At 46.2% G+C, this 15,350-nt stretch overlaps 1 protein-coding gene across 2 annotated transcripts in view; it reads right to left on the bottom strand.

Annotated features, from left to right (window-relative positions):
* The window catches only part of IGSF5 (immunoglobulin superfamily member 5), a 29,436-nt gene extending 15,386 nt beyond the window's left edge, over positions 1-14,050 (bottom strand). For both annotated transcript variants that reach the window (XM_029964456.1, XM_018085932.1), the window contains exons 1-4: positions 13,859-14,050; positions 11,293-11,480; positions 4,825-5,145; positions 3,818-4,126 (exon numbers count right to left, since the gene is read on the bottom strand). In XM_029964456.1, the coding sequence (XP_029820316.1) occupies positions 3,818-4,126; positions 4,825-5,145; positions 11,293-11,350 (688 nt within the window). In that variant the 5' untranslated portion in view covers positions 11,351-11,480; positions 13,859-14,050. The remainder of the gene's footprint in view (positions 1-3,817; positions 4,127-4,824; positions 5,146-11,292; positions 11,481-13,858) is intronic.
* Positions 14,051-15,350: the final 1,300 nt, after the last annotated feature.

Genomic DNA, 15,350 nt, shown 5'->3' with positions numbered 1-15,350 from the left:
AAATATTTCCGAATTCAAATTCTTTAGTGCAGTTGTAACTTTTCCCACCAAAATAGGTATTTTGGGTTGTAATTTATTTGAGTAAATTTTGATATGCTGAACTGCTCTGAAAGGATCCACTTCTCCCCACAGACCACAGCAAGAGTTTTAGGTGACTACTACAGTTGGTGATTTCTAGTCTGGAGATATGATTTTCTAATCAATTCTGCCTTGGGGTTTCTCTCAGTGATTTCAACAAGTGTTTGATTTCAAGACATGCTTGGTAGGGCATCTGTCACCCACTTAAAGAGCAGCAAAGAGCAAAACCTGAAGAGGTTTTTTTTCTCTACCAGTATTATCCCAATTAACTTGTTCCTTTATCTTTACTGGAATCTCCAGGGTTAAATGAGGTGATTTAAGGATAACTCAGTGTCTTGCTGGAATCTGTTGCTGTGACCAACCAGGGCTCCTGCATGTTTTAATAATACCTTGGAAAAATAGAATCAGAGAATCACAGGATGGTTTGGGTTGGAAGGGAACTTGAAAAGATCAAGTTCCAACCCCCTGCCATGGGCAGAGACACCTCCCACTGTCCCAGGTTGCTCAGAGCCCCATCCAGCCTGGCCTTGGACACTCCCATATTTCTCAGATATACTGATGAAGGAGGAAGATATGACAGTTCTGACTGTCACATCATCCTGCCCTTTGGTTTGACCACATATTCCAGAAGCACCTCTATCTGATTCATTTACCCTTTGGAAAGCAGCCCCAAAATAACTGTGACAGATCTTCCAATCCAAATTGCGGGGGTGAGGCACATCCAAACCTGGCACAGCCCATTCCATTGCATGTGTTTATGGATGTGTTTTCCTCATTAGAGGTCCCAGTTAATGATTCCATGGCCACCCTTAGCTGACAGGCTCTGGAAAAGGCACCACAGCAAGGAAGGTGACTGGGAGCTGCACGGAGTCAGGGCAATTCCATGTGGGAACAAGGTTTACCTATGGCAGGGAATAAACTAAATCCTTTTTATCTACTTATTTGCCTGGGGGTGTGTTTGGGGTCTGGAGGTTTCAGACTTCAAAAATACAGAACCAGAGGAGTCTGCATTCTCCAAAGCTCAGGTCATTATGATTAAGCAATTTGTTCCAGTCTTCCCTAATCCTAATGCTCAATCAGCAGGTTTTGGATTTCTTCTGTTCGAAAAAACAAGCACTCAGGAACCCTGAAACCAGTAGTAAATCCTGTAGGATGCCATCAGTTGTGATTAAAAATGGTGATAAACTTGTTAATGATATTTTTATCTAGAAGTACTGAAACAAATACCTGCATTGTGTTATGTTTTGCTCCATCAAGCATGCCATGAGGATATCAAGATGATTAAAATGCTAAAGACAGCCATTTATCTTTAGAGAAAGGTACTTCTTGGTGTGAAGAGAGGAGCTAAACACACCTGCACTGCCCACACCTCCAGGTCTGCCAGCTCAAGGTTTTTCACTCCCTGGCATGTTCAGGTTTTGTGCCAGAGGATTTACAGAGCTGAAGGTAAGACAGGGTACAACACAAACGCTCCCAGCACTCCAGCATTTTAGTGTTTCCTCAGTTTGGGAGCATCCAGAGAGAAACTGGAGCTGAGACCAAGCAGGTGGGGATGGGAGCTGCCAGCTCAGCAACAAGCAGGGGTGCAAGGGAGGGGCACTGAGGGATCAAACCCCTTTGAGCCCATCAGTAAATCCACACGAGGTTACATGGGGTGTTTAGTGTGGACAAAGCCACTGCCTCATTCCATAGGACCCATCCAGACCTCTGGCTCCTCCCAGAGCTGTCCAAATTTTTAGTTGGACAAAGTATCTGCAGAAAAGGGGATCTTCCCTCTCGCGTGTGACCAAGGAGAAACAAGAGACTGGAAAAACCCACACGTGGCTTCCTGGACACTTTGGAGCTTCCTGGATAGCTTAAAAATCAAAGGAATTCCAGGCTCGTGGAAGATTCTCCATCCTCACCTTCTGCAGGTTAAAGGCCACCTGAATTCAACACTGAGGCCAAGGAGAGCTTGGGCCCAGCTAAGGGACTGCCCTGGATCCCTTTTCCCAGTAACAGCTCTGTGAATGCATCACCTGGGATCACTCTGTAGGAGTTCTCAAATTTGGGGCTCAGCCAAACACCCCTGTGAGCAAAGTAACTCTGGAGGAGGTGTGACTGACATAAAAATGCATCACCTTGTAGGGCAAGACTGACCTAGAGGTGCAGGAAGGTGGGACATTCCCATCCCAGGAGCTGTCTGGCTGTAGAGAGCTCAGATTTTTGGTATTTCTTGTATTGCTTGGGAGGAACATGGAGGAATTCAATTCCTCAGGCTTTTAAGGGAAGGGGGAAATTGTTATTACAGTAGTTTTTGGAAGGATTTCTTAGATGTCTGAAGTTTTCCCAGCAACAGGTAGCTTAGGCTGAGCCTGTATATGAAAAGCTCTGAGATTTTAAGTGTGATATATATACACATTATATATCTTTCTCTGTCAGAAATGCCACGCTTATATTTCATTCTAATCATTTAAAGGCTTCATGTTCTCCTACCCTCACAAATTTTGAGTGGCTGCTGCAGCACAGTGATATTTCCAAAGAGAAATGAATGATGGTCCTACGGAGTCACTAATAATACACTAATAGAGCTCCGTGACATCTGTTTTTCTGCTCTTCTGATTTACAGTGAGTAGCTATGGAAACTGAGGGTGGATCCCTCACTACTTCACAAATCAGTAGGCAGGGGAATTTATTAATTTCCTCAGGATGGCCCTGTTTTGCTCAGTCAGTAATTAAGATCAGTGCGACTACAAAAATCCATATTAAGAATGGTAAAATGACCTTTTCCGACTGCGTTTCCGAGCAAGTTCTCCTGAAAAAAGGTAATGCTGATAATGACTCACACTGAAAATGAAAGGCACAGTTACTCAATCTCCTCAGGTGTTTATGTGTCAAAATGTCTCCACTAGACCCCTCGTGGATCCACTCTAAGGATGTCTCTGCATGTGCCACCTTCACCCATTGCAGAAGAAGCAGCAGTTCACCAAGAGAAGCTGTCAGCATGATTGTAACCTCAGCAAAAATCTTTAGAGTTATCAAAGCTCTTGCTAACAGTTCTTGAGAGATTTGCATGACATCCAGCCTTAAACCTCCTTCAGTAAAAGCCAATATAAAGCAACTTGATGCACTGTCCAAAAAATTCCACATGTGTTGCTGCAGGACATTTTTTACCTTTCTCTAACATTTGGAAGAGGGCATGCCAGGAAGAGGAAAACAGGTCTAATGGCTCTTTGATCTAAGTAGTCTTTGGGATAATGTCCATGGATATTCCCCATCCCTGGAAGTGTCCAAGGCCAGGTTGGATGGGGCTCTGAGCAACCTGGGCTAGTGGAAGGTGTCCCTGCCCATGGCAGGGGGTTGGAATAAGAAAATCCATGGACACTGCTCCCATGTTTTCCATTTGCACCTGAAGTGCAAGTACTGAATTATCTTATTTAAGATCTAAATTCATTAGATGTTTTCTTGGTCAAGGAGCAAAGTCTGGTTTTCCAGTGAATCCATAGGAATCAGTGGCAGAGGTACAGCTTTGTTTGCCTTGCTCAGTCCTACACTGGGCTTTGTGGTTCATTAGACTTGTACCAGTGCATTTAACCCTACCCATATATCAGATTTTGACTACTGGGTCTTAATTCTGTCACCTCTGCACATCCCCTTTGCAAATAAAAGATCTTTTCAAAATGAAGCAAAGCAGAACAAAACACCCAGCTCTGAGTACAGGCAGTGCAGCACAGGCAAAGTACAACAAACACTCGCTTACCTGCAGTGGAGCTGTCAAAAATAAGGGTTACAGTTGCATTCTGAGGTTCAGGGAGTGCTTCTATGTCAGCTAAACAAGTCAGAACCTCAGTGGCTCTTGGAGTCACAGTCAGGATGCTCAGGACATTGTGGAGGCCATCAGATCCTTGACTTTGCTGGTTAACATAACTTGACTTATCAATGAGAGAGTCATTTGTCATCCAGGCAATGTCTGGAGCTGGAGCCCATCCTAAGGCTTCACAAACAATTTCAACTGTTGTGTTCTCTTTTACTGTCAAGGTGCTATTTTTGATGAATAAAGATCCATTAACTGTGGGAGGGAAAAGATGTTTTGTTCCTTCAGAATGTTTTGCTGCATTGCTTTCCTGCTGGTAGCTTCAAATCTTATCTTGCTACCCAGAAATAGCTATGCCTTGAGATATGAAGTGAAAAACGATCATTATTACCACAGATATACCATACTCATGGTAGAAACATGCAGATATTGCAACTGCATGGACATATTGTTCATTATACCTAAAGAACAAGCCTCAGCTTTCAGTACCTTTCCAATAAAAAGCAGGAAATTGCACTTTTTAGCCATCCTGACTTAACTTCCAGCTGACAGACAACATAATGAAATAACAGTGTTTCTCTCTTAAGTTTTAAATATGCTCAGGTCGTATCAGGAAAGGTTTATGGGTGGGTGATGAGATGTTATCACCGCACCAAGCACCTCTTTGACAAACAGGTAGTGCCTGGTGGTTAAATCCTGCTTTCCTGGCTTATTCTGATAAAGAATAAGAGATGTAACAGGAAAACACAGGGGCAGTTATCACCTTTGTTACTGGTGGTCTGAATGTGACTCTCAAACCTGCTTTGGCAGTAAAATTAAGACGAGGGGGACAGGAGGCAAAGGGTGGGACATGAGAACATGGACTCCTTCCCAGGGATAGTTTGAGCAATTCCTCAGAGGATTCCCTGGAGTGCAGTGTAACAAAATACCTCTCTGTTGGTGGCCATACACACCTTGGACAGAGAGAAAGGCGAAGTTGTTCTCGCTGGGTTGCTGGATGCTGCACTCGATTTTCCCGGCGTCGCTCAGCTGGGTGTTGTGGATGATGAGCTCCGAGGTAAACTCATCCCCACTGGTGTAATTTTGGGAGGTGAAGCGGTCTGTGGTTTCCACGGATCCCTGGGAGCTGAGGACAGTGAGGACAGGATTGCCATTGGACAGCCAGATGAGGATTTTCCATCCTGCAGACACGGTGCAGTTAAACCTGGCCTGGGAGCCAGCAAGGACTGTGGCATTAGCAGGGCCTTTTGTGATAGAGTAACAACAGCCAAGACCTGAAAGGAATTAAAAACCAGCCTGTAAACACACGTAAAACACCACCAAAGGTGGTTAGATAGTTTAAAAAAATCTTAACCAGCTCAGAGATGGAGATGTGCAATCTAATCTTTCAGCTCCAGTTTAGATTAAGTGGGTTTTTTTAAAGATGTATTTAATCTTTTGTCTCTCCTTCTCCCTCTCCAAAATCACCTTTCTCTGTTCAGTAACTCACTGACCACCATTTTATGGAAAGAAGAGGTTGCACTTTTGAATAGGCAGATAAATGAGTTCTCTAGACTTTAAATAATGAAAGGGGTATGTAAGTGGTCCCCTTGCCATATCTTGGATTGTCACTGATTTTTTGGGGTTCCACCTATATCCTTCTGTGCTCTTTCCTCTATTCCTCATGCAGGTATCACATGCATACTTACCCACCTTCTCAGCCTTCCTGTTAACCAGAGTTGCTGTAACTCACCAGTTTTAATTCCCTAAAAGGCAGTATGAGTTTTGGCCACCGCTTTTCAGAGCTGAAGGCTCCTTTCTAACGAAGGCATTTTGTTTTCCTTTCCTCCTCAGTGGGCCCAGGGCTTCCCACTGCCCTCAGAGGAGTGGAGGTGCAGCTGTTTCCCAGGCAGATGGAGGATTCCCTGGGTGGGGGAAGGCAGGAGCACCTGCTCCTGCTGAGCAGAAAGTGAGGGAAGGACAAAGGATGAAGGCTGACACCTTCTTTTTCAAAGCAGCAGCTGGGACTTCAGTCCCTGAAGTCCAACTTTGAGTCTCTCCAAGGATGGACCTTTCACAAGCTCCCTGCAGTCCTGCCAGGGAGCTCTATCTTTTCATCACTTCCTGGGAAACATTCCTGCTGAGGACACACCAGGGCTGCCAGTGGTGCCCTAATGATTCCATCTGTACTCAGCATGACAAAAGCAATTAGATATTATTGTCCATAGCAGTCTAATTAGAACCTCGTGCCTGCAAATTTGGCCTGAGAATAACTGCTCAATTATTTTCCAGGAGAAAGGAAGTCTGGGATGGTCATTCCTCCCCTTCCTAAGAGCATTCAGGACAATGAAGTGATTTTTAAAGGTTTTGCTCACCCCAGGTTTTGCACGCTTTGGGTAGTTTATTCAGTAATGGATTAACTATAAATTATTGGAAAAAAAAACATTTTTCATTCAGTAAATTAGTAGGGGGAGAACATGATGTATTGTTTCACACAACAGAGATGTTTGATAGTTGTATAAATGGAACCAGAGCCCAGTCTCAGGTATGACATTGCAACCAGCACCCTGGGCATGGGATCTGTAATCTCATTGCTCCAGTGTCCAGATAATTTTATAATTCCCAGCCCACATTTAACCCAGTCAAAGTACATCTCTATCTAACCAGTGTGTAACTAATCAGATTTGTGCCCAGAATTGTTCTTTAATATAAATAGCTCCTCTCTTTCCTCCCACCCACTGCATATATTTACAGACCTCTTTTGTTTTGCAGGGTTGTACAAACCTAGCTCTCCCTGGTTCTTTGTATGGTTGACTCTGAGTTCTCTCATGTTTACAAAAACCAACGTTTTTTCACCTTCCTGGCTTATGTCACCTCTGCCTTGCACCTCAGTCTCCAAAGGATATCTGTGGGTGAGCGACAAAACATTAAATGAAAAGCAAACTTTACCTAAACTGATAGTTGATAAAGGCAGATAAGATACAGTAAAACATATTTCTGACCAACTTTAGTGGTTCATTTTTTTCCAGCAGCATTTATTCAAAGCTTCCTTCAGACTTGTAAAGCTGAACTGAAATATCTTAAGACATGAGACAGCTTGAAGGTGAACTCAGCAATCAAACCTATGAAAACATTGCTTTGCAAACAGCCAACCCAACAAGGTGCCTAAAAACCATTTCCTCTCTTTTCTGTTTGTCACTTCCTGAATTTTAGGAATTGGCCACATGCCAGTGGATGGAACCATTTACAGAGCTCTGGGTTTCCTAATGAACATGCACTGATGAAGTTCACTCCATTTGCCATGTAATGTGTCCCTCTTCCCTGATATTCAACATCCAGTTGCCATGATTTATCATCACTCACATTACCAGGGTCGAGACACTCTCCTAAGCCTCAAACAAGTCTTTGAATTCACTATTTTTCCTTGACTCATGTTGTAGCCAGACTTCCCAATACTGCTCCTTGCACCTCTAATATGTCTGTAACATATTGGTGTGTTGAGTTTGTTCATTTTACAGATTTTGTTTGAGGCCTTCCTGCTTGGAAGACTTCAGCTACCACGATGATAGACATAGACATGAACAAACCTCCTTTGAGGGAACACCAAAATGCATTTGGCTGCTCCTGAAACAGGAGCTGCAGCACTTACCCACCCTGCTCCTCTTAATGCAAACTGATCCCTGTGCATTTGGAATTCATTTCCATGCCTGTGCAACCACTTTGCTTTTTTAAAGGAGCCATGATTTGCTATGGTTCTGAATAAATGATGTGACTTTCAGGACAATGTTTCCTGTTAATTAATCATTTGCCATGAGATCATGTCTGTGAGTTCCATTATAGCCTCGAAATTTATCCCTAAACAGGAACAATCAGTGACCATTGGCTCTAAAAATACATGGTTAATATTGCTTTTGTTTTCTTCAGACATTCAGGACAGCATGGGCAGGTAGGTAGGAGTTATTCCTGCATATATATATATATATATGTAATATAATTCTTTTTTATCAGTCCATAGATGTTGTAGGATCTACATCTTCTTCCTCCAGCCACGTCTGTTGGAGCAATACATGGTCTTTCCCTGATTGCTGTCCACCAGGGAACAGGTCCATACCCCACATGGGGATCCTTTGGGAGGCAGAAGGACTGAGGAGCAGGACACAGCTCAGCCTTACCTCCATTTAGATCCCAGTAAAGCCCCAGCACGGCCAATAAAGGAGTTTCATGAGCCTTCTCCACCTGCCCCCTAAACATTTTCTGTGATTTTACCTTTGTCTCTTTGTCTTCTTGCTTTTATTGTTTATCCTGCAATAGCACGTGGACCCCTGAGCCAACAGTGTGTTCCATTGTCCAGCCCACACACAAACACTGATAAAGTACCTTGTGGGAGGTCAGAGAGGACATTCATGACAGAAATGGGGTCTAAACTTGGTTCCCAGTGCCTCCAGCCAGGGCTGTGAGTCCTTTTGCTGGACCTTCCTTCTTGCACCAAGGAGAACATTTTAGTGCTGGTTTCATTTACATCCAGCTTTAAAAACGCCTTGCAGATGGTTGCTTTTAAACAAATTAGGGCCTCAGGCTTGATTTTCACTGCACTTTACAGCAATTACATGTTCAGCTCCTCACAGCTGTTTCAGCATCTGCTTCCCCACACACAACCAGCGAGACATCCCACCCAGGCAAACACCACCCCTGCAGCAGGGGAATGTCAGGCTGTCTCCATGATTATCCCAGGCTTTTGAAGAACAAAGCTGAGTGAGGACACCTTCTCTGAGGCACAGCACTAATGGTGTGCAGAGCAGTGGTGAGAATCTGCTTAGATGAAGCACTCATGGGCTCCCAGTTGCTCACGGGGGTAAACACCAGCCCCTTTATGAGCTGTTTGTTCCCTCATCTGTCACACAAATTCACTGTCACATCACTGCAGGTTTTGAGGAAACGAAAATGCATCTTGTTCCCTCATTTGCCACAGAACAGCCCTTGCCCTTCATCAACAGTGTTTTCTCTTCCACGCTTGAAGTGCCTCCAAAGGACCCCTTTCTCATGCTGAAGTTTTCAACAACAAGGGCATTGAGATGTGCCACCTTCTCCTCCTTCCCTCCTCTCCTCTGCCCACTCTGTCTTCCCTCTTTTGTAAGTGACCTATTTGGATGCAGCACAGTGAAGGACAGGATGGGCTTATCCTTTTGCCAGAATGATTCCCTTTTTTTTTTTTTCAGCCTCATTATCGTATTTCAAAATAATCTCCCCCTTTATACCCATATTGCCCTTCCACAAACACTGCCTTTTATCCTTCAGTTTTTGTGTCCAGTTTCTCTCTTCCTCCCTTCCCTCACTGCTATTTCTGTTCGAATTTTGACATTTTTTCCTTCTAGAGAGTTTCAAATTCCTTTTCCTCTTCACTTTTTCTTTAGTCTCTTGCTCCCCCCACGTGCCTCCCCTGCCTCACTGCTGGCCCACTGCTCCAGCAACAGCTCTGTTAAATAAAATAAATAACTAAATAAATAAACAGCTCAGGTTTATTCCAAAACCCAAAAGCCCTGCAGCTGAGTTTTTTGAAAACCAAAGTAGGTTAGAGCTTGTCAAAGCCTGCAGAGAAGGACCAGCTTGTTCACTTATGTTAACAAGATTTTTAAATGCTTACAGGATGTTTCTGTCAAGTAATACCAGACTACTGATACTCAGCAACACAGATTTCCACCCACCTGCACCCAAACCTCTCCACAGCCCCCAGGAGTGTCTTCCCCTCTCTTCTCTTACTCACTATTTGACAGCTGTCCCTGTTACAACTTCCCAGTGTCCAAAAATAAGAGATTCAGGGACTTCCTGAGCCAATAAAGGAATCTGCACCCATGGGTCTGCACTCTGTCATATTTGTTTCCAGCTTTTTTTCAGTCTATTTATAATTTGGTGTCCTCCATATCCACTGACCACGAGCTTTACTATCTAATTACACACTGTAAGAAAAAGTTCAGTCTTTGGTTCACCTTAAATCTCCTTTCTGATACTGGTTGCCTCTAGTTCTTTTTCTTATGAGAAATTGTGAATAACCATTTTGCCATCCACTTCTCAGAATTAATTATTTTAATACATTGTTACCATTTATTCTTTTTCACAAGGAGAAAAAATATCCCAGTCTAATGAAAGCCTCCTGATCCTCTCCTCTTGGCCCAGAGAAGCTGTGGCTGCCTCATCCCTGGAAGTGTCCAAGGCCAGGTTGGATGGGCCTTGGAGCAACCTGGGCTAGTGGAAGGTGTCCCTGCCCATGGCAGGGGGTGGAACTGGATGATCTTTAGGGTCCCTTCCAACCCAAACCATCCTATTATTCCATGATTCTATACTTTTGACACCTCTGCCTCACTTTATACATTTCTCAGATCTTATATGTCCTTTTTGAAATGGAAAAGCTGACAAAATATCCAGTATCCAAGATATAAAGTTTTTGTGAATTTATGTAATGCCAGATTTCTTTTTATCTACCTTTCTGAAGGCACTGAGCAGTGAATTTTGTTTCTCTTTTTCAGCAATTTACTCTCCTTCCAATGTATCCACTCTTTTCCCCCACTAGACATCTCAGTTCAGTGATGCTTTGCATTGAATGCTTTCTGTGCCTTTATTGCTTCCTTGGCATCATGACATTTTCTGGCAAATCTTCCTAGTTCCTTTTTGGATTTGGCTGCCCTATGTAATTCTGCACCACCTGCAAAGTCTGCCACCTCACAGTTCACTCCTCTTCACCAGGTTGTTTAAGAGCTTGTTGAATACCACACATCCCTGTGCAATTCCACTGGGAATAGCACTCTGTTTATAAAACACACTGTTTATTCCTGCATTGTGTTTCCTTTCACCAGTTATTAAGCCAAGGCAATACCTTCCCTCTCATCCCACTGCTCCTGTCAGAGCCTGTTAAAACCCCAGCTAGGTTATAATTAAAAAAAAAAAAATCAGCCTTGTCTTTATTATCCAGCGAGTCACTTTATATTTCCTTTGCCTTTAAAGCTTTGCACCAAGACACTTTTAATCTGAACCCACTTGGAAACTCAGGCATGTGAAATGTGACTTGGTGGTAAACCAGCAACATGATGATTTGCACATATTTCTGGAAGCAAAACCAGCTGCTGCTACTGAGTTTTCAGCAGATGCCTCCTCAAAAGCTGCAGAAAACAGAAGGAGGAGGAATACAAGGAGAGGGGGAAACTGGAAGAGGGCAATCTACCCATCTCTTCCCTACCCCACACACTGCTCAGTCCTGCTCACTGAACCCCACTCTGAATCATCAGATCATTCAGGCTTGAAATGCAAACTCAGCTATTTCCCAAATTTAACAATCCCACTCTGGGACTGACTGTCCACTCTGATCTCTCCAGGAACAGCCACTTATACAGCTTTTATTTCCCACACTTGGTCCACGGGGGCTCATTTCACAGGTTATGGATGTGTCCTACCTGGGAGAGAGGCAGTCAGGATGAGAGGAAGTAAAATGGATCTCTGGAGCCTCTCCATTGGAGCATTCTCTCCTGGTCCCTCAGGCAGAAAGCCACCAGCAGTCAGTGCATCCTTGAGGAGAAGCTGAAGGACAAGGACTTATCAAGTTGCTGCTTTGGGTCCTGGGATCAATGTGACTTTGTGTGACCTGTGATGCCAACAGGGGGAAGAGATTAAATGAGGGAAGGTTTGGAAGGAGAGCAGGATCTTTCCTCAAATAACTGTTTCAATAGGTGGAGAGGAACTTTTTTCAGCAGAGAAACCTCCTCCTACAGACCTCACATCTCTTGTGCCCTTGGTCCCTCCTGGCTGTTACAACACTGCTGCCTCAGGGCTGACTGGGTCGGGGGAGCTCCAGCTTCACCACTGATGTTAGTCATGAACAACTGGGAAAAACAACTCTCTGAGCTGCCCAAAACTGTGTGGGCATCTGCCACTGGTGTCCTGGCAGACTAATGAACCCTGTGCTCCATCACTCGCTGCCATGCAGGGCACCAGCCACTCCCTTGGGCTCAGAGGGGCCCAGACCTCCATTTGTAGGGGTTATTACCCCCCTCTCAGGAAACTGATGTCTCCTGAGCCAGGTATCCTTCAGGAGAGGAGGGATACACCCAAAAATGTTGCTTTGGTGTGTTTCTGTGTGCTTCACTCCAAAACTAGCATTCCTATTCATACATTTCCAGGGAGAGCTTGCTGTCATCATTGATGTGGCACCCCGGACAGGAGGAACAGCTCCTGCCACTCTGGTCTCTCCATCTCACCTGCCTTGGGGCAAGGATGAGAAACATGAAATCTCCTCCCAGCTCCCCAGTCTGAGCACTCAGAAAGGTTTATAGTTCAAAGAAGGTCACCAGGGTTATTTCTCTGAAACTTAGAGTGTCCCTTAAACCCCAGAATAAACCACCAGCAGCTCTCCACTGTGGTCAGAGATAATACACAAAGCCTGGGTGTGAGCCACCACTTTACTTCTGCATTTTCTGCCATTCAGTGTTTGTGATTCACTTGTGAGATATTTTTCTCCTCCCTCTCAAAATATGTGGGAGTTTGACTGTGCTGCTTGGTTTACAAACTTCTCCCCCAGGAAACCAAGTCATGGCACAGAGGATGTGGTTTTGTGGCCAGACCACATTTCTGGGCAGGAAAGTGTTTCTGATTTGGGGGATGTTCTCTGTGGCAGCACATTGTGCAAGGCACAAAATAAGTGTCACCACAGGGACACCCTGAGTTCCCTGCTCAGCTGCAGCACCAGGCTATGCCAGAGCTCCATTCCCTGCTTGGTGCTTTAAGCAAGGGGTCTCTCTGACTTTTCTGCTCAGCCCAGCTGGCATCCTGCTCCACATTTCCCTTTTTACAGTCTTTCAATGCACCTTGAGAGCTCAAGGGGCAACCCTGTCAACTAAGGAACATTTTAAGCCAAACCCGTGGGTTTATTTCTCCACCTGCTGTTCACGGGCTGGTTTGGGTTTACCCAGTGCATTTCGAAAGGTTTAGGTTTTTCCTCACTTCTCAGGTTTCCTGTGTGGGGAGGGAGGGTCCCTGTGCACAGCCTGGAGGGATTCCTCCTGGCTCTGTCACTGGGATGGCTCTTGGCACGTCCACAGATCAGTCAGTAGCTGCAAGAGTCAGTATTATCTGTCCCACGGAGCGAAACAGCCCAAGTGAAGCAGCAGGAAACAAACACAAAAGCCAGGGCAGGGTCCTTTTCCAGGAAGCTGTGATCCCCAGCAGGATCTACAGGACCGGAGAGAAATCCCCTGGCCAGGGCAGCCTTCATACCTACAAATCCAGCTGCACTGATGCAATCTGAGCCGGGCAAAGTTGGTTGCTTTGTTTTGGTTTTGGTTTTTTGTTTGTTTTTTGTTTGTTTGTTTGTTTTTTTGGGGAGGGGGTTGGGGTTTTTTGGTTTTTTTGGTTGTTTTTTTTTTTTTTTTTTTTTTTTTTTTTTGTGGCAAAAAAAAATGAACCAGAGAGAATCTGATGCCAAAATCCTGGGCAAAATCAGCAAACAGCGCGGGGTGAAGCAGAGCAGGACGGGATAGGGAGCTATCTATAACGTTTTGTTTCACTTTGTTTCGAAACGGGCTTTCAAAGGGACGGGAAATACTATCTGATCCTCAGATGGAACAGGATATTTTGGCTGAGGATGAATTAAATGCCTGGGGTTTGTCCCGTGCTGCTTTTCACCCTGCAGGTGCAGGGGGTGACTCACATCGCCGGGGCTGCTCCGAGCTGCTCCCTCCTCACACCCACCACGCAGGCAGGGGGATAATGGCAACACTCGTGCCCCAGAGGAATGGCAGCTGGATCCAGCCTGGCACAGAGCAGGGCTCGGATGCTTTGGGACACCCATCCCGAATGCCAGGGAGCAGAGTAGGAGATGGGAGCCACAAAAAGCCTCTGTTCACCCCGCTGCCGCCACCCCGGGGCAGCCTTCCCGCTGGGGCGAGAGCAGGGGAAAGGCTGAAATTATCCTTCACCCTCCAGCTGCTTCTGCTGGGAAGCCAATAAAATTCCTGGAGCGGTTACCTGGATCACATCCCCGGGCGCCGAGAGGTTCTCCCACCGCTTTCCTTTCGGCGACAGGTCCGGCTCAAGCTCCCAAACCAGGGGGTGCTGGAGGAAGAGGAGGCTGGAGGTGTTCAAAGCCGGGATTCCTGGGTTCCCTCACCTGTTGTCCTGGGGAAACCTCCCTCCGGTGTCGGGGTGACTGTCCCCCAGCCCTGGGCCACTCGCCTGTCCCACACCGTCCCCGTGGCACGAAAGGGTGGCCTCTCCCCTTCCCTCCGCCCCAACACGCCCGTCGGTCGCCCTGTTAATGTTTAACCGGTCCCACAGGAGGAAGTGAGGCACGGCCGGTGACACAGGCAGGGAACAAACTTCACGCCGTCCCAGCCGAAGGGATGGGTGGGTGCCAGCGCCCGACCCCGGGCAGAGCTCGGCTGGGTCGTGAGGGGGCTGCTCTTCCAGGTGTTCAACCACCCAGGTGAGCTGGTGGCACCAGTTTTCCCGTTGTAATGACACGTGGGAGCGCGAAGATCCTGGCACCGTTTTGGTTTTCCCCCTGTCATGACAACGCAGGTGAGTGTGATGGTGCCTGGCACTGATTTTCCCCCGTTACAATGACACAGGTGAGTGCCAAGGTCCTGGCAGCGTTTTTCCCCTGCTGTAATGACACGGGTGAGTGTGAGGGTGCTTGGTGCCAAGGCTGGAGCTCATCCCACTGTTCCAGCCCTGCAGGAGACATGGCAGAGAGCAGAAGGGTCCGTGCCAGCTGTGCCCTCACCACTGTCACCCACGAGGTCCATCAGCAGCCCCTGGCAGGGTGAGGGGATGGGGCAGGGCCAGGGAACATCCAGGGGGAAGTAGCTGAAGGAGGTGGGGCAAGGGAAGGGCTGGAGACAAGGCTTTGTAGAACTTGTCATGTAAAACTTTCATATGTAAAATTTTACACGGCTCCGAGGGGCCCATCCAGGGGACAAGAGCCAGGGCCAGGGACGCAGCAGGCTGTGGTAGAATCACAAAATCACGGGATCACTGAGGTTGGAAAAGCCCTCCCAGCCCATGGGGTCCAACCTGTGCCTGATGCCCACCTTGTCCCCCAGCCCAGAGCACTGAGTGCCACAGCCAGGCCTTCCTTGGACAACTCCAGGGATAGGGACTCCACCATCTCCCTGGGCAGCCCCTGCCAATACCTGACCACCCTTTCCAGGAAGAAATTCTTCCTGATGTCCAGCTCTTGCAGCCTTCCTCTTCCTCCCAGAGCTGAACTGCATCCTGCCCATTACATCACTGTAGGTCAGTGAGTTGAACTGATGTGACACACCAGGAGATTTCTGTGATGACTCCATCTGCTGGGAAGCTTAAACAGTAAAGAGGGGACATGCAACTTTCCTGAAATATATTTCCTACTAAGCACTAGCAAGCAGAAATTAATGCCACAATGAAAGGTTCAGTTCAACAAAGGGAAATGAAACATTCTGTCTGGGGAATTGTGACCAATTTCCGAAAAGATGTTTCA

This window comes from Manacus vitellinus, unplaced genomic scaffold (assembly GCF_001715985.3).
Source record: "Manacus vitellinus isolate BGI_N305 unplaced genomic scaffold, ASM171598v3 scaffold_108_pilon, whole genome shotgun sequence".
NCBI lineage: Eukaryota > Metazoa > Chordata > Aves > Passeriformes > Pipridae > Manacus > Manacus vitellinus.
This window is presented reverse-complemented; position numbering and strand designations above follow the sequence as displayed.